Source organism: Nicotiana tomentosiformis, chromosome 1, assembly GCF_000390325.3.
Source record: "Nicotiana tomentosiformis chromosome 1, ASM39032v3, whole genome shotgun sequence".
NCBI lineage: Eukaryota > Viridiplantae > Streptophyta > Magnoliopsida > Solanales > Solanaceae > Nicotiana > Nicotiana tomentosiformis.
In genome coordinates, this window is record NC_090812.1 from 102,357,001 (window position 1) to 102,375,957 (window position 18,957).

Here is an 18,957-nt window from a genome sequence, read left to right on the forward strand (position 1 = left end):
TTGTTGGACAACATTGACGAGGCAAATGAATGGTTAACTGGAGCCCCCCAAAATCATGAAGATGAACAAGTGTATGAAGGAGATGATCTTGATTGGGGTACTGTTTCTATGGCGGTTGGAGTTGAGGAGAATATCTATGGTCTTAGAGGGAGTTCTTCAAGTTACAAGGGAAAGGGAGTAGCAAGTTCAAGCCGGTCCCTAATTGATGAAAACTCCGAGGATGAAGAAGATGATAGCCAATATAATGCTAACATTCATAAAATTGTAGAATTTGAAAATCTTGAAGAAGAATAGACGTTGCTTGTTTTAGACTATTAGACTTTAGTTTATGAATCTACTATGAGTCTATGACTATCTATTGTGTCTTTAATTTTTGAATGATATATTTATTAATATATAATTGTTATTGAGTTTTTAGTTATATGTATATAATATTTTATGTTTTTGTATAAATTGTCGCTTCACATCAAAAAGGCGAGCGCTTCGCTGCGCGCCTCTCGCCTCAGTGAAGCGGGCGCTCGTCGCTATTTGTTGCCGCACGCTATCCAAAACACTGCTCTTTCTAAGCTTCCTAGTTTTGGATGCGCTTAGAGAATTTCTTATGAATATCTAGTTAGAACTGAAAATCTGACAGCAGAGGGAAACAAAACTTTTACATAGGGAGAGGGAAAAGTGAAAAGAATGCTTACAGTCTCTTTCTTTCCTGTGTAGCACATGCTTAGTGCTGGATCAATAAAATTCTTACCCTTATCAAAAAGAAAAAGAAAGTAGTTTTTCCATAGAAGCACGTTCATTCCTTTCCCTTGTACCACCCAACATATTTGTGTTGGAATGGCGCTCTAAATTTTCCATAGATCCTTTTTCATCTTACGATCCTCTCCAGCACCAAAAGAGGGGTTTTGACTTTCTGTGATATTACCAGTTTCACCCTAAAAATGTAAACAAAATTCAACAGTTGAATCGCAACCCAGTAATTCAAAAAGAGTAATTATTGTTTTCAACCTCCTTTTACACATGCAGCATCTACTGCAAATCTGCATAGCTCTTCTTTGATATTCTTGTCTTCTTGAGTAGACACGCTTCATTAACTATAACCTAACTGAAGCATGCAACCTTATAGGGAGCTCTAGTTTCAGGGAATAGAGATAATCCATCTCTTGTACATGTTGTGTACCATTTCGGTACTATTAATAAAATTTCTTTACTATATAAGGAGCTCTAGTTTCCCAACTAAATTTAATAGGCTATTGTGGGGGTAGTGCCACTTGCAACAGATATGTTTGATAGCAAGACTTCACATTAAATATACCATTTTCTTGGAACTGTCGATATCAAAGAATCTGGAGCCTCTCACAATGTCTGCACATCTTCCAGGTCTTTCAAAAACTGGGTCATCCTTTCGATTTCCCAATCATAGCAGTGCCTTCCGAAGCTTACTTCTCATCCGTTCTGTCATCTACGTCGAGCTATTGGAACAGCTTTGTGTAACATAGAGCTGAACAAGTCTGGGATCTTCTCTTTAGTGGACAATGTACTATCCCGGCTACCTGCCAAAAAATGATTCTTCTACCATACCCTGCCTTAAATAGTATTTTAGGGCTTCACATTTATTTGTAAATGCAACGAAAACCCAATAACTGACTCTCCTCCGTAGGCCCTGTTTTGGAATTTGCTTTTAGTTTCTTGGAGGGGTTGTAGTTTAATTCACGGTTGTACATGTGGTTTCCTGTAGTTTGCTGAATGAACAGAGATGGAAAACCCACTTCTTCCCCCCCACAAAAAAAAAAAAAAAAAAAAACCAAGACACTCCCCTACCACTATGTAGTCCTCTACTGTTCCTCTTATAATAGTCCTATAAGGTCCTAATTAGTAATAATCCTCTTTTTTTTTCTTTTTTAATTCTTCTATTCGGTCTTGACCACAGATACCTGGTACCCCGTGATATGTCCGTTGGCCAACTTATCCACATTCTGAGTGGCAGACTCCATCTGGCTCCTGGGAAAGCTCTCTTCGTGTTTGTGAATAACACCTTGCCTCACACAAGTAACTCCTAGTTTGTTCACCTTGCCTCAATTTTTTTTACATGTTATAACACCATGACAAGGATTATTTGCCCCGTCACTGATATCGTATGGATTTTCTTTTGCTGCAGCAAGCTTGATGGAGACTGTGTATGATTCTTTCAAGGATAAAGATGGGTTCCTCTACATGTGCTACAGCAGTGAGAAAACCTTTGGTCGTGCAAATAGTTGAGCATATTGTCACTCTTAGAAAGTGTACATTGTGAACTAAAATATGTAAATGGTATCTGTATTGCATGTCTGGCATGCATGATGGTTCTTCCTGTAAATTCTTGCACTGGAATGTCCATACTCTCAACTGAAAGGGGTTAGGTGTTGGGACCAAACACACTCACGCAAGTATACGCGGTCGTCAAGTAATAAAGTGACTAAAAGTCGGATGTCGAACCCACGAGGACTTATGATTAACTATTAACTAAATTAGACTATCTCAATTATCTAAACAAGAATTAAATCTAAAAATATTTTATTCTAAACTAATTAAATAAGAAATATAAATAACGAACTTTGAACCGAGAAAGAGCAGATTTTTATGATATCAATGTAATGAAAACGATCTAGGGTTATGGGCTATCTAATAATCCTATTGTATTCTTCAATTGAATTGACCGACTAATTTATCTAGCTTATTGGTTGACAAGGTTAATATTGCTCATAAGAATCTGTCGAGTTCTTACTCGCCTATTCAAGCTAAACTAACGCCTATATGTCTATGGAGTTAGAATCAACAAGAACGCATTTATAATTCCTGTAAATCAACCAAGCAAGGCAATTAGGTATATGTCTATCCTAACCACGAATCCGTTCCCCGATGCCCGAGTTCAAGAACTTGCTCTACTCAATCCTATATGCAATCTAGAATTCCCACTTTCGAGTTCAATTCTAGATTCGTAGATAATATTCAATTGGTGATCAAGCAATTAAATAATGAAGCGCAAGATTGAATAAATAAACTAATATGATAAATCAAGAAGTCAAAATCAATATCCGAATAATAATAGTCATGAAAGAACCACAACCCTTGAACGTGAAGTTTAGCTCCATATAGACATGGTAGCCAAACAACAAATCATACAAAGAAACATAAAGATTACTAAGTTTGGTGGGAGAAAGAAGAAACTTGATGAATTCCGGCCTCCACAGCTTTGTGGCTTTTTTTCCTCTTCCCAATATGTTAGATGCCCTAAAAGAGGCATTTTTAGCTTATATATTGCGTACAAAAGTCGTGGGCCAAAGTTCTCTTATTCCTAATCCGACTTGGCTACAGGGATTGATGCTGGGTGGATGCGTCGCATCCACCTCGTCCTCCACTTCTCAGCTTCGCATGCTAGGGTGGATGCGTCGCATCCACCCTTTGTTCCTCCTTCTCAGCTTTGCCCAGGTGCGGATGCTATGGTGGATGCTATGGGCCGACTTCACTGCTAAGGGTGCACGAAATCCAACCCCTCTTCCTCTACCTAGAGCACCTTTTCTTCATATTTTTATACTCCAAACACCCTAATTCATCACACACAACTCAATTAGTCATAAAACCAATAATTATACCATGTTGGGTATTTTAAAGATCAAATAGCATCAAAAAGCGGTTAAAACATGGGTAAAGTAACATCAACACATATCGAAATATGCCCAACATCACCACCCCACACTTAAACCTTTGTTCGTCCTCGAACAAACCATCACTATAGTAGACGAGGCAAAATTAAGCTCTTATCATTCAAAGCATACTACACCTATGACCATGGTCATTTGCCACAACTAGGCTCTAGAATATGCATCATATGCACTTACCTTTACTTGTGTCATTCTTTTTAAAAATATTCAAACAAAGACAATATGCTCACAACAAATGCTCACAACAATCCTAACCTCAAAAACCGACTCAATGTCACAATGCACTCATGGCTTGAACACCCAACATCATAGAGAAGTCTAATAACGTTACCTATCCCTCGTGAAACCATGTGCCCTCACAACAAGAACAAGAGAGCGAGTTCAATCCACACATTCGAATCTCATGATCAAATATTTTAATGACTCACATATATCAAAGAAAATCGCTCACTCTCACAGAGAAGTCACATGCATGCAATTGGTACCATAGGCTTGGCCTTAATATTAATCTCTACTAATGTAAGCTCGCTCGATCTAAAATCAATTAGGACTTTTTCATGGTTGTAATGTGGGCAAAGGGAAAGGTAGGATATATTTTAGGAATAGTGACTCAACCGCCTAAGCACTTTACACATCATCAAATAACTTAAGCGCAAATTCTTCAACACCACTTCAATTTCACAAATAATATCACCCCAACAATATTTCCTCTTTCTTTAAGCACTACTTTAATTCATACCCACTAGCAAGAACAAGACAATAATTTATTCATCTATATTTTTCTTTCTTTTTTTCCAGATTTTTCTCTTCTTTTTTTTCTTTCAATTTCCGCTAGTGGTGTATTATTTTACAAAATAAGTGCACCCTTCTTTCTTTCATTGGTTCCACTCAAAAGTCACCCCACACTTAGTCCCTTCTTACTTCTTTTAGCGCTCATCTAACATTACAGTGCTTTAAGAGGTAAAAGGATCAAAACAATATCAATTAAAAATAAAAAGGGTATAGGCTTGTAATGTGGGTACCAAATAAAAGGTCTACAGGCTCAAAAGGGTTAACTAGGGATAGATTTTATTTGTGATAATAAATAAGCTCAAAAAGATCAAAGAAATCCTAAAATCATTTTTCAAACCGAGCATCACCTAAAATTTCGCTTCAACTCACATACCGGGCAAGTTCTAGACACAAGTACAATACATGGACAACACAAAAAAACCTCACCACACATGGTACATGACTCACTAAGGATGATCGCATTCCGACTCTCAAGCAATGCAAGTATTCACGGAGCCACGAGATATTAAGTATTAAACACAAGGTGAACATAAGTCATGTAAACGAGACATAGGCACCACAAAACATGCTATCCAATTTAACAAGGCATCATCAATAAATTCAAATCATACAGAAGATACTACACATGCCAAAGTATAAATATGTTACTATCAAACAAGTCAAGGACGCCTAGGTTCATCATTCTTGCTCCTTTTATTTCCTAAATTCCTAATCTACTCGGAAAGAAAAAAAACTACTCGGTTCAAACTACATCCCATGGAAAAGAATCGAGGCACAAAGAAAAATCACAGGAGATTATTACTACCTAAAGAAAGCTAAAAGACATATTTTTGGATTTTTGTTTAGAATTTAATCCCTCAAGAAAACTGTCTAGGAGATCAATCGTCGGGAAAAGTCCAATTTTTCTACTTTTTTCATTTTTTTTTCTTTCACAAAAGCTACTACACTTAAGAATGAGTACTACAACTAAGCTAAAATAGCACAGAAACTCATCCAAACGATCTCTTCACCCCACACTTAAAATTTTACAATGTCCTCAATGCACACTATAAATAATAAGAGGGTAAACGAGACTCCCTGGTAGGCCAAAGGCCGAAGCAATAGCGGCTCACGAGGTACTCAGACTTTCCCCAGACATCGTCCTTTGTGTGGTCACCCCACACTTAGTCCTCACCATCTAGCTCGCTTTTGCACTCTTCTAATGGCTTTGCTTCCTATGCTCATAATCATACAAAACAAAAATAAATACTACAAAATAATAAAAATAAAATAAAATAAAATATAAACAAAAATAAAAGAAAGCAGTAAAGCTGGGTTGCCTCCCAACAAGCGCCTGATTTAACGTAGCGGCACGACGTGAATCACTTTTTGCCTCTACTTCGAACTTATGAATTGAGCCCCTAACATGGCATCCAGTTTGCGGCTATGCTCCAGTGGTGGGGCTACAATGATAACCAGGCCAAGTAATAAATTTTTCACTCTACACTTCTCGGCCTTTAGATGAGGAATGTATTTTTTGCTTTTTGGCATGACAAATTCAAGAATACAAGCACTCTCATCCTCACTCTTTGACTCCCCCATAGGCTCAGATGTCTTGATTACTATCTTACTATCTAAACACAATGTGGAAAAATGATTGGAATGAGGACCAATACGCCCTAACTTTAGAATTGTATTACTCTTTACATCCTCATATTTACATACACAAGAATCTTCAAATATAACATTATCTACTTCCTCACATGGCTCTAGTGTACTTTTCTCAACATGGGCATCATCAACAAAAATATTCTCGAGTGATTGGCTCTCCACTTTTAGCTCCTCAATTTGGCGTATAAGCTCATTTTCAGCTTTACACAACTCATTACTGTTTTGTTGGGCGTTAGACGCATCAACCTTTGTATTCAATTGAGCCTCTAAGTCGTGAATAGTAGTACCAAATTTATCGATCTCTTGTCCCAATTTGGCTCTTCCTTCTATAAAGTATCTCATCTCATTTGTAATTTCCTCACGTTGAGCCTCATATATTTCTAATCTTTCGGATTGTTCCACCAGCGACATATGGCTCAAAATCTCCACTTTTTCAAAATTATCTGTTTGCTGGTACTCGCTCTCTTCATTCAATTCTTCCATATTGGCCTTCATTCTTGTGATTGCTGCCCTCATTCTTTTCATATCTTTTTTGAGTTCATCCTGTTGCTCTGCTACTTGCCTCAGAATATCCCTAATATATGCATCAGGCTCCATATCCTGCACTTCATTGCCCCTATCAAACTCAGAAATATCATTAGAAAGATCATAATAAGGGCTCAGAGAAGGATGAACAAAATTAGGACAACCATCCCAATGGCCATCTTGACCACCACACATATTACAAATATTCCACTCAAAGGATTGAGATTGTGCGCACAACTCGCTCCTGGGAACATTCTGACAATTTTTCCACCAGTGGAGTGTTCGTTCGATTTCTGGATCAAGAGGAATGAGGTTGTTTGCACTTCTACTCCTCTGCATTCGAGAGAAGACCCTGCGTTGACACAAACCAGGCAAACTGAAAATTAAAACTTGAAAACAAATATCTAATAAAAGCTTAACTTAGTCACGTAGCTAATTTCTAAGTCCCCGGCAACGGCGCCAAAAACTTGTTGCGACCAAACACACTCACGCAAGTATACGCGGTCGTCAAGTAATAAAGTGACTAAAAGTCGGATGTCGAACCCACGAGGACTTATGATTAACTATTAACTAAATTAGACTATCCCAATTATCTAAACAAGAATTAAATCTAAAAATATTTTATTCTAAACTAATTAAATAAGAAAAATATAAATAATAAACTTTGAACAGAGAAAGAGCAGATTTTAATGATATCAATGTAATGAAAACGATCTAGGGTTATGGGCTATCTAATAATCCTATTGTATTCTTCAATTGAATTGACCGACTAATTTATCTAGCTTATTGGTTGACAGGGTTAATATTGCTCATAAGAATCTGTCGAGTTCTTACTCGCCTATTCAAGCTAACCTAACGCCTATATGTCTATGGAGTTAGAATCAACAAGAACGCATTTATAATTCCTGTAAATCAACCAAGCAAGGTAATTAGGTATATGTCTATCCTAACCACGAATCCGTTCCCCGATGCCCGAGTTCAAGAACTTGCTCTACTCAATCCTATATGCAATCTAGAATTTTCACTTTCGAGTTCAATTCTAGATTCGTAGATAATATTCAATTGGTGATCAAGCAATTAAATAATTAAGCGCAAGATTGAATAAATAAACTAATATGATAAATCAAGAAGTCAAAATCAATATCCGCATAATAATAGTCATGAAAGAACCACAACCCTAGAACGTGAAGTTTAGCTCCATATAGACATGGTAGCCAAACAACAAATCATACAAAGAAACATAAAGATTACTAAGTTTGGTGGGAGAAAGAAGAAACTTGATGAATTCCGGCCTCCACAGCTTTGTGGCTTTTTTTTTTCCTCTTCCCAATATGTTAGATGCCCTAAAAGAGGCGTTTTTAGCTTATATATTGCGTACAAAAGTCGTGGGCCAAAGTTCTCTTATTCCTAATCCGACTTGGCTACAGGGATTGATGCTGGGGTGGATGCGTCGCATCCACCTCGTCCTCCACTTCTCAGCTTCGCATGCTAGGGTGGATGCGTCGCATCCACCCTTTGTTCCTCCTTCTCAGCTTTGCCCAGGTGCGGATGCTATGGGCCGACTTCACTGCTAAGGGTGCACGAAATCCAACCCCTCTTCCTCTACCTAGAGCACCTTTTCTTCATATTTTTATACTCCAAACACCCTAATTCATCACACACAATTCAATTAGTCATAAAACCAATAATTAAACCATGTTGGGCATTTTAAAGATCAAATAGCATCAAAAAGCGGTTAAAACATGGGTAAAGTAACATCAACACATATCGAAATATGCCCAACATCATTAGGCTATTGCCTTGAATAGTTGAGAAACAGTGGTCGTAGTTGGAGATAAATCATCCTATCTGTTGATTTTGTTCTCCAAATCCTAATCTATTGAATTGAAAAGCAAAAAAAATAAAAATCCCTGTGCTAAACTTTTGAGAGTGCAATTGCTAATGTAGACCCTTGGCGAGAGCCTCTTGAAACTAATGTACAATGGATACCATTCATGTGCTAATTTCAGGTCCTTTCTCTTTTCTAACTCGGCTTTTCACAATCTAGTTGAGGTTGGTCAAAACAATATTGAATAAAACAGTACAAATTGAATAGGTGTTTAGCACAACCATTTCGAGTCAAGTGTTTGTATAATCTAAGGCAAATGCTGTTGGACGAAACCAAATCGTGGTGTCATATTTCTCATTTGATCTACCATGGCCAAACCAATTGACCCTTCAGCTTATCTCTGGCTAGACGTCCCAAGTCCACGTTCACCATGGCCATGGAATGCCATGTTGGGGTCCCTCCTGGAAAAATGATCGACGTGCAAATCAACCCAGAAAATATTCCACCTTCTGTCTTCATCTTGTGGTTGTAAAATAAGCTTTGAGGTGAGATGGTTCCTTCTGATCAGGAGTAGTAGGCCGTTGTGAGTAAATGCCAGAACAAGTTGGTCTCACTGAAATGTAGAACATGGTCTGGTCTTCTTCGACGCAATGGCCATTATAATTGTTTCACCAAGACACCAACACAAGCTCGAATTCCCTCTTCCAAGTTTAATTCAACGTATTAGGACAATCCAAATCGAGAGCTCTTCAATATCATTGGTGAGGCGACAAAAGCAGCAGAAGAATGAAAAAAGAAGATTACCAAGTACTCATTTTGATATGCTGACAGTGTAGGAAGGTTGGAGAGTGCGAGTCCATCCAAATGTTGGGTGATATATTGTTAAGGCATGATATTTCCTTTTTTTTTTTAGTCTGACAAAGGAAATTGAGGTAGTAGAATTCAACAATTATTTCAAGCGTACTTTGGTCCTCAAGGTCAACAACAAAGAAATTACAGCCGTTCTATTTTTTTTTTTTTTTTGGGTGCCTAAAACCGGAACAAAATGTCAAAGGATACGACCTCAAAAACATATCTACTCGAAAATTGTTGATATCCAGAATACATTATCAAATTGTGAATTAGACCTACAGGTTTGAGAATGCTAAATATCTAAGGGATACAAATGCAGTGTATAGCAGCACGTTATCACTCAGCTTTTCTGCCGACCGACCAACAAACGGTTTTCTGGAGAGATATTTGACTGAACATACTTGACAAGCTCACATTCAAGTCCATGTTCCTTGAGCCACATAAACCTCCCAACATCTATAATATCCTTACACATCAACCCTACGACGGCTCTATCCACAGCCTTCATATCTTTCACCATGTCTCTGACTTCATATGTATTTAGATCAGATTCTACATGCTCATTTTCCCTGTGAACCACATGTAGAGGAAATAACTTATAACAGAGTCATTTTAGGAGCAAGAGAAGAGAAAATGTGGTAAGTAAAGAAACCTCTGAGGTCTGAATAATAGAAAGACCATACCTGATCTGTAGATCAAAAGACCAATCAGTGCCACTAAGGTCTGAACCATGATCTGCATCGACGGCCCAGCTGGTAAACCATGTCATGGCATTGAAATCATCCTTGCTGATTCCCGAATTCAACATATATTGCTTATCTGCGGTAGGTATCATTCATGAATTTCGGTAAGTCACAAAGTTATGCTAATGAAAGAACATTTTCTAGGAGAAACTAGAACGGAGTCAAAACTGATATGTGCAACAGAAAGTAGCATGAGATGAGAGCGGGCAGAAGGCAGATTACTTATGTAATGCTTCCACTGACAAAGATGATGACAGCATGTAGCTATAGCTAGGCCGATCATGTGGCAAGTCGATTCAGAAGGAGAATCATCACATTGTTCCCCGATGCAACATCTTAAAGTCATATCTGCATCAAATTGCTTATTGTATTAGTTCATAAAGTAAAACTGGCCTGAAGAAGAATCAAATCCACTGTGTAAAGGCATGGTCTATGTTCTTTTTCTTATAGCAGATAGAAAAGAAGTACCTGTAGCAGGCCCACAAAGATGTTTACCAATTGCCAGATAAGGAACTCCTTGTAAACTTTCAACATCATCCAATTTTAGGTCCTCAACTGCAAAAAGTTAAAACCCGTTAATTCAAAGTAATAGAGGAAGGTGTTCATCCAGTGAGTCAGGGCGACATGATTAATTTAAGTCTTTTTCATCCTTGTATGATGATAGCTATTTTACTTTCTTGTCAGATCCATGGCTTTCATTTGGGGTTCTGAAATCTATCACTACATATTCCATTGCATAGACATATGGGAATGACCTAGTGAAGCTGGCAAGATGAGTAAATGGGTGATAGACGAGTAGTTATCTATCTGCTGACCTTAATGCCCCCCCCCCCCCAAAACCCCCCACCCCCCCACACACACACAAAGCAAGATCGCAGCAGTCAATAATTTGACAGGAAGTTACATAAATTTATCCTATTAGAACACGAATTATCCAGTTAACTAGCATATGAAACTGCAACAAAAATGGTTTTCTAAAGAGAAATAATTCTGTGCATGTCATATATGTATCCTACGAAACCACCCCAACTCTAAACACAAGAACCGAAATCCTTGCAGAGGATCAAATGCACCAACAACTTGAAGCAAAAATGGCATAAATACTGCAAATATAAGCTACAATTTAGTGAACCAATGATACTACATACACATCACAGCTTGATGACAGCTGGACTCTTTGCTCAAGCCTAAGAACACCTCAGTGTTGCAAGCAAATCATACACATTAGTGACATTACATCATCTTGTATACCAAAGAACACCCACAATCATATGTATTTGTCTGTGAATCATCCAGCATAATGCAACATAACTTTTTTTTTTATAAGGTGAATTGCAGCATAACAACACTCTTTCTAGTCTAATACCTAGTAATAATAATATACCAAATCTAAGAGCTAATGATAGATGCAATCATTGCAAAAGTGGAAAGGAAAAAAAAAAAACTCACGGCAACTTGACATCTAATCATATAGCATGGCCAGTGAATCAGAAGAAAACTAACATGACATCAAAATAGAGAATCCGGAGCCAAAAAAAAAAAAAAAAAAAAAAAAAAACAGTTCAGAACGAAGAAAGGGTTAATTTTTTTATCAGATAAAGTAAAAGGTTAATAAGGCCCTTACAGTCAATTCTCAACCGCTCTAGTGTAACACTCTCTTTCTGTCGCAGACTCCGATCAGCCTATACATAATCTATATGTATTTAAGATTATCCAAGTTGCGGCTAAGTCGTTGAAACTAGAACTTGTGAAATATATATCGAAAGGCTTGGTAGTAATGTTGTTGGTTAGTGGACTGTTTTGGGAGGCTCAATATGATTATTGTTGATGTTGTTTGGGATGTTTGGTGATTGTATTAACTTGTGGGAAGTCATATAAATAGGGTAGGTTCTGTCCGTTTCATCGTAAAATAGGTTGCGGTCGATACATAATAGTTACGACGCTTAAACGCTAACGATAGTGTCATTTCTCTTATTATAGACTAAGGAGTCGTGACATTTTCATAGCTTGAGGTTGGGAAGTATATACAAGGTATGTGAGTCTATCCCCTTCATTCTTTTGCACGACTCCGATTGTACATAATGTAATGCACGAGCTTCCAAAGATACTCTACTCTTAGAAGCTAGCAGTAATTACATTGTTGCCCTTCTTATGGAACGATTGATGTTGATGTGACTTCTCTTATTCATATGTTATCAATATTGTTGGTCCATCCTGATACTTATAATATTCTTGATGAAGAGTTAATCCTAATGACATCTACGGAGGATACCGACCTTACGTCACTCCGAAAGGTTCAAAATGTGATTCCAATGAGTCCAACACGCATCATATATATGTATCTATTTTACTCTACCAAGCCGCGCTATAGTCGGCCGGGTATGGTAACTATTGTGCAACCATTTATTAGTTGGGTTTTACCGAGCTCCACGTGGTCGAGTACGATTCTACTGAGCCTTATGATGGCCGGGTACATTTTACCGAACCTATTACGACCGGGTACGATATGATGATGATGATTCCCACATAGGCGTATGTTTTAAAAGTTTATGTATATATATGTATGTATCATGCATTTTATGTCAGTAGCCCTCAGAGGTACCCAGATGTCACAGGTTGTATATTCTTTATCCCTGTTTACATTACTGTTCTTACTTATGGTTTCTTGCCTTACATACTCAGTACTTTATTCGTACTGACGTCCTTTTTATTTGTGGACGCTGCATGTCATGCTGCAAGTCCTGATAAACGCGTAGACGCAGCTCCCCCACTACAGTAGGCTACCCAGTTCAGCGGTTATTGGCGAGATGCCTTCTCCGGACTTGCTGTGGTCTTGATATGCATTTTTATTATAGACATTATGGGTATGTTGGGGCCCTGTTACGGCAATGTTGCATCACTTATGTTCCTTTAGAGGCTCATAGATAGGTGTCGACTCATGTATGGTTTGGAATGCCTTGTCGGATCATTTTTGTTATATAGTCTTTTATGGCAGTATGGTAGCTCGTACCTTATTTATAGTTTCTTGACTGTCGTGTCGTCCCATGTTATATATGTTCATGCCATTATCTTTCATTGTTGGATGTTCATGATCCATGTCTACCATTTATATTGATCTCGTTGGCCCTTAAAGATAATAAGGAAGTTTAGATAAAATGTACATTGGTGCTTGACAAGTATGGCCCGGGTGCTAGTCATGACCCTCCAGTTGGGTCATGACATATTTGACATGTAGGCATAGAGATGTATTATTTCTCATGCTAGCTGATAAATGAAATGTTCTTATCAGTGTTGGGCTTTAATTGTTATACTTGAAAGCATGTCTAAAATCCTGTAATGTGAACGACCTGATTATGATAATTCCTTTGAGTTACTTATTGTTACTGTCATTATTATATATGTGCTGTCATTAATATTGGTTTCTAATTGTCTTCTTCTGAGCCCGTCACTTCTTTAAGCCCAAGGTTAGTTCCGTTACTTATTGAGTACATGGGGTCGGGTGTACTCATACTACACTCTGCACTTCGTGTGCAGATCCATATATATCTGGATGTGGTGATTGCTAGAGCCGCATTGGTACCAGTATTCGAGAGATTTCGAGGTAGATGTTATGTCGTCCACAGACCTTGATGGTATTAAGTTGCTTTGACTAGATTAGAGTCACTCAGAGGCCGATTCGCGAGGCAAAGATTTTTTGGAGTATTGACCTGCACGTTTTGAGGTAAGTAACATTTCTAAACTTGGAGTTGAGGGTACTTATCCCTGGGAACCATGTTGTTTTTGATGTGTTGGGGTGATACACATGCTGTGTGTGGGCGTGCACAAGTGTAATCATGATCCGGGTTGACTTTTGGAATATGTTACTATCATACCTTGTTTTATGTGTGTTTTCCATACTTGTTAGATTTATTGAGCTATGATTCATGCTAGAAATCATATTTAGGATATGTGATTATTTGTTTGAGACTTAATGAGGCTATTTCTGTTGTTTTGGATTATCTAACTTTACTAATTATACACTCAGTCATAATTATTCATTTGCATATCATGTCTCGGTCTGTGTTCATCATTCATTATTACATCGTATGTTGTTATTGGTTTTCCATATGTGGTGTTGTTGGGATGCGTGATATGAGATTGTGAACTCTTGAGACTTGAGAGGTTGATAACTGAGGAGGGCCTTAAAGCCGTGTTAAGAGTGTTATATGGATCAGGTTGCATGCCGCAGCATGCCATATTGGCTTTATTATTATTTGGATCGGGTTGCATGCCGCAACATGCCATATTAACTTTTGATTCGCGCTTGGGCAGGATCGGCCCCTTCAGAGTCTGACATACCAGCAGTGAGCGCAGACATAGTAGTATATACACGTGCTTTGGTAAGGGGCATTGATGCTAGGCACCCGTACAGTGCTGAGTGATTGTGTATGTGTGATGGAGTGGGCATTTGAGACAGATAACTTAAGTATGTTGAGAGTAAGAGCACATGGGGATACCACCATGAAATCATTCATTTGACATGAATACTTGACATGTAGGCATAGAGATGTATCATTCCTCATGCTAGCTGGTAAGTGAAATGTTCTTATTAGTGTTGGGCTTTAATTGTTATACTTGAAAGCATGTCTAAATTCCTGTAATGTGAACGACCTGATTATGATAATTCATTTGAGTTACATATTGTTATTGTCATTATTATATCTGTGGTGTCATTAATATTGGTTTCTAATTGTCTTTTTTTGAGCTCGTCACTGCTTTCAGCCCAAGGTTAGTTCCATTACTTAATGAGTGCATGAGGTCGTTTGTACTCATACTATACTCTGCAATTCGTGTGCAGATCCATGTATATCTGGACGTGGTGATTGCTAGAGCCATGTTGGTACCAGTATTCGGGAGACTTCGAGGTAGCTGCTATGTCCTCCGCAGACCTTGACTCCCTCTCCTTTATTTCCTATATTACTGTTCTATTGTCCAGACACTTGTATTGAGGATTTGGTTTGTATTTGGCAGTTAGTAGTACTCATGTACTCGTTGATACCAGATTTTGGAATGGATGTAGCAATATTGTTATTATTTTCACTAGATAATTATGATATTTTCCGATGCTAAGTTTATTAAACTATGTTTAATCAAATGCATAGTTATTATATGGTTGTTGGCTTGCCTGGAAAGTAGTGTTAGGCACCACTGCGGTTTCGATAGGAGTTGGGTCGTGACACAGACACAATCACCACCTTAAGCATTTGGATACGATTATGGCTTTATATTTCTGGGAAGAGTAAATATCTTCCCATTTTAGCATATCTCTGATGATTTCTTTGTGATTGGGGTTTATGTGCGATTTGCCCTAAATTCGTCTCTGATTAGGTTTGCATGATTTTATTCTTTCCTTATTTGTTCATCTCCTATTGGTACTATATAAACCCCCTCCCTTTCTCCCTAGAGGCAGATCTAAGTCACTAATACTCTCATACCTATAATTCACACATATTATTCTGTGTTCTTTTGATTCTATTTGGTTCTACTGTTTGGTTGCTTTGTGGCTGGCTGAAAGCCAAGGCCACTAGATATTGTTTCTTTATACCTTTCCCAGCATAAGCACTGCTTGGGGATCCTAAGAGGTCTTTGTGAACTCTGACTTGCGGATTCGAGGTTCTGGAGATACTATTGGGGTTCTTTGTAATTTCTGTTACCTATTATTGTTACCGTCTTGACAAGTTAGTCTCTTAGCTATTTAATTATACTGTTGCCTGTTTAATTATGAAATCTGCTGTTATTGGCTTTCCAATTGCGTTCTTGTCTTAGTATGCTTATAGGAAATCTTTGCCACTATCTCACACCATGGAGTTCAATTGTTGATGTTTCTGTTAGAATCCTGACAATGCTCAATATCTATTTACGCAATTAGACCTAGCTAGTCGATTTGGTGAACATTATTTGAATTTGGTGTTTAGGTTGCCATTCTTTGTTGACTGTCCTTCTATAGTTTGTCAGTTTGCTATTAAAGGATGATTCAAATCGGTTGGAACTGATTGAATGTGGATTGTATATGAATCTCACTTACTGCTCATTGAGACTTGTTTCTTTCCTTGTTGATAGTGAAATTGTTTGTAAACCTTTGTAACTCGTGATTCATTATGGCCTGGATATCATGTTAAAAATCAATAACAAGCATAATAAGGTATAGTATACATGGCTTAACTTATCACTAGCGTTATCAGTATAAAATCCTTCTTCTTTTCACTATGTTCGCAGTTATCTTCTGTGATAGAGACTAAGCACTAGCACTTAGAGAGTCTACTTCTAGGGGTGTATATTCTGCCTCTCCTAGTTCCTTAACTTGGTAAGCACATGGTTTCGTAAGCCCTACCATCGAGATCAGTCGAATAATACCTTCAATTGGGCTTCCTTTCGCTGCCACTAAGTTGTGGTGCAATTTATGGTCATTCGTGTTCGTGGAAGCTTTGAAGGCCCAGATGTACTTGGGCTCACAATAGTTAAAAGCGGGTTTGGGATAGTTTAATTCTTGCATAATTGTAGACAACATGTCTATAGGTCCAAATTACCTTGCCTGCCACTTGTCAACCATGCTCTATTTTTGCATATTACTTATTACTAGCTATCATGCCCATAGGACCTCCATCTTTGTCTGTCTCGCTTAGAAATCATGAGCTTATGATCTCAAGAAAATAGTAATAAAACACTGCCTATGTGATTTGCAACGTCATTTGGAAACCATGTCTATAGGATCTACTCTGTGCTAATTTGTTCAACTATCTGCGCTACTACACTTAGAAGCCATGCATATAGGACATTTATGTTAAATAACCTAACAATTTGTGTTACCATGTTATAAGATCTATGTTCCTAATGCCTTATACCTAGAAATCATGTTTATAAGATTGCAATCAGTGGCTTATATCACTTGACCATTGCATAATCTAATACTCAAACACTTAAATCACATAGAGATCCTGCCTATAAGATATAACAATGGAGTCTGCTTGCTATGATATCCAATTAGAAACTATGTTTATAGGCTTAACATCTAATTGGTTCATATTCCTTCACCATTATGAGTGGCCATTTACAGCTTCACCTAGAAATCATGTTCTAGGACCAAATCTATTAATTTGATGATACGGGCTAACTAGCAAACTGTCGGAAATGCCTCCATAATTAGAAATAATGTTCATAGGGAAATTCATTGATCTAACCTTTAATTCTACAACTTTCTTATAAACCATTGGATCGGTGGTAATTTGTCACTTATATGAATCAATCTGTGAAGGTAAATGTGAGCCCTTTATGATAATTGTGCTTTTGTGGAGTCCTATTTGTTTTTAACTATCTGGTGCCTAGTCTTTTAATTTTGAGCAGCCTTGGATGAGTCTAGAACCACCCTTATAGTTTTTCAATATCTCTTGGACAATAGACATGGGACGGATAGACACATATAGGGTGCGACTTGGAATCAAGTCAGCGCACTTTAGGTAAGCAATTTAAATATAGCAATCAGATAGCTGGAGATGATAGTCGGTTCTCGCTGGATAATATGAGAAATCATTGCACTTAAGGTTGCAAGGTATTATTTTTGTTGCACAGGGTGATCTTTTAGGCTTAAAAATTTAGGGCCTCCCCCCCACTATGTCTAATCACTCATGTCTTAGCAATTAGTATTATTTGAGGAAATCTGGGATTTGTTTAAGTAGCTCTAAGGTTCAAAAATATTTATAATCACAAGCTTTGTTAATTAAAATTAGTCAATGAATAAAGTACTATCTTCCAAATTATTCTCTTTACATTATTTCTGTACTACTTCTTCCCAATTGGTTAATTATCTTTCTCCACATAGAGTGGTTAATAACCAGCTCTAACCACTTACTCACTTAGTTTAACAATGAATTAGTTTTATACTCACTTAGGATAACTAAGTAATTTAATATCTCCACATAGCTTAAAATTCGGTCGAGAGCTACAGTTGTTGACCTTAAAGAGTGCCTAACACATTCTTTTCGAGGTAATTTGAGGCCTTACCCGATCTTTGTTGACATAAACCTGTTAAAATAGAGTTATTTATAAATAGGTGCCCTAAAGAACTGTCACGACCCAAAACTAATCCCTGTCGTGATGGCGCCTATCGCAGAACTAGGCAAGCCGACTCATTTCCAAAACAAACCGATATTTTTATTTTAAAGATAATTTCAAGGTTATTTAACATAAAAACCATGGTAAAGGAGTTCCAATCAAAATAAAAGTGCGGAAGGAAAAGCCCGACATCGGGGTGTCACTAGTCATGAGCATCTACTATAATCTATCTAATAATATCAAGGCTAACTCAGCCTGAAAAATAGCTAAATACAACTAGAGGAAGATAAGAGAGAGAAGAGCAGGGGCTGCGATCGCCAAACAGCTACCTTGCTATCTCCAAGAAAATCTGCAACCAGAACACTCAATAACCGCTACCGTGACCAGCTACACCTGAATCTGCACACAAGGTGCAGGGAGTAACGTGAGTACGCCAACTCAGTAAGTAACAACAATAAATAAAGACTGAGCAGTAGTGACGAGCAATAAAGCATATAACATTCATATCGCAAAATCTCAGTAAAATACCACATGATTTTAAAAATCAGGATTTGAATCAAAACATCTCGTTTAACCTAGTTCCAGTAAAAAGCATTTAAAGATATTTTTCAACAGTTTTCAGACAGAGGAAAAATACAAAGGTGAGCAAAAATGATGAAATCATAAACAACCCCTCAGGCAAAACATCACTCATAAATATCCCCTCGGGCAAACCTCACAGTCACTCGTGCCACTCGGGCATTCCTCACAATCACTCTTGCCACTCGGGCATACCTCACAATCA

The 18,957-nt window shown here is 37.7% G+C and overlaps 2 protein-coding genes across 2 annotated transcripts; one reads left to right on the forward strand and one right to left on the reverse strand.

Moving 5' to 3' along the window:
- Positions 1–1,355: 1,355 nt before the first annotated feature.
- Positions 1,356–8,665, forward strand: LOC138907902 (autophagy-related protein 8h-like). Its single transcript, XM_070198525.1, has 4 exons — positions 1,356–1,484; positions 1,851–2,043; positions 2,153–2,393; positions 8,454–8,665. The coding sequence occupies exons 1-3, from the start codon at positions 1,356–1,358 to the stop codon at positions 2,251–2,253; spliced, it is 423 nt and encodes a 140-aa protein (XP_070054626.1). The 3' UTR covers positions 2,254–2,393; positions 8,454–8,665.
- An 851-nt stretch (positions 8,666–9,516) lies between these two features.
- Positions 9,517–13,191, reverse strand: LOC104120316 (uncharacterized). The gene is made up of 6 exons (XM_070198530.1): positions 13,096–13,191; positions 11,710–11,767; positions 10,554–10,640; positions 10,308–10,433; positions 10,026–10,161; positions 9,517–9,911 (listed from the first exon to the last, which is right to left on the reverse strand). Exons 1-6 carry the CDS (start codon positions 13,189–13,191, stop codon positions 9,683–9,685), a joined length of 732 nt encoding a protein of 243 aa, XP_070054631.1. The 3' UTR covers positions 9,517–9,682.
- Positions 13,192–18,957: the final 5,766 nt, after the last annotated feature.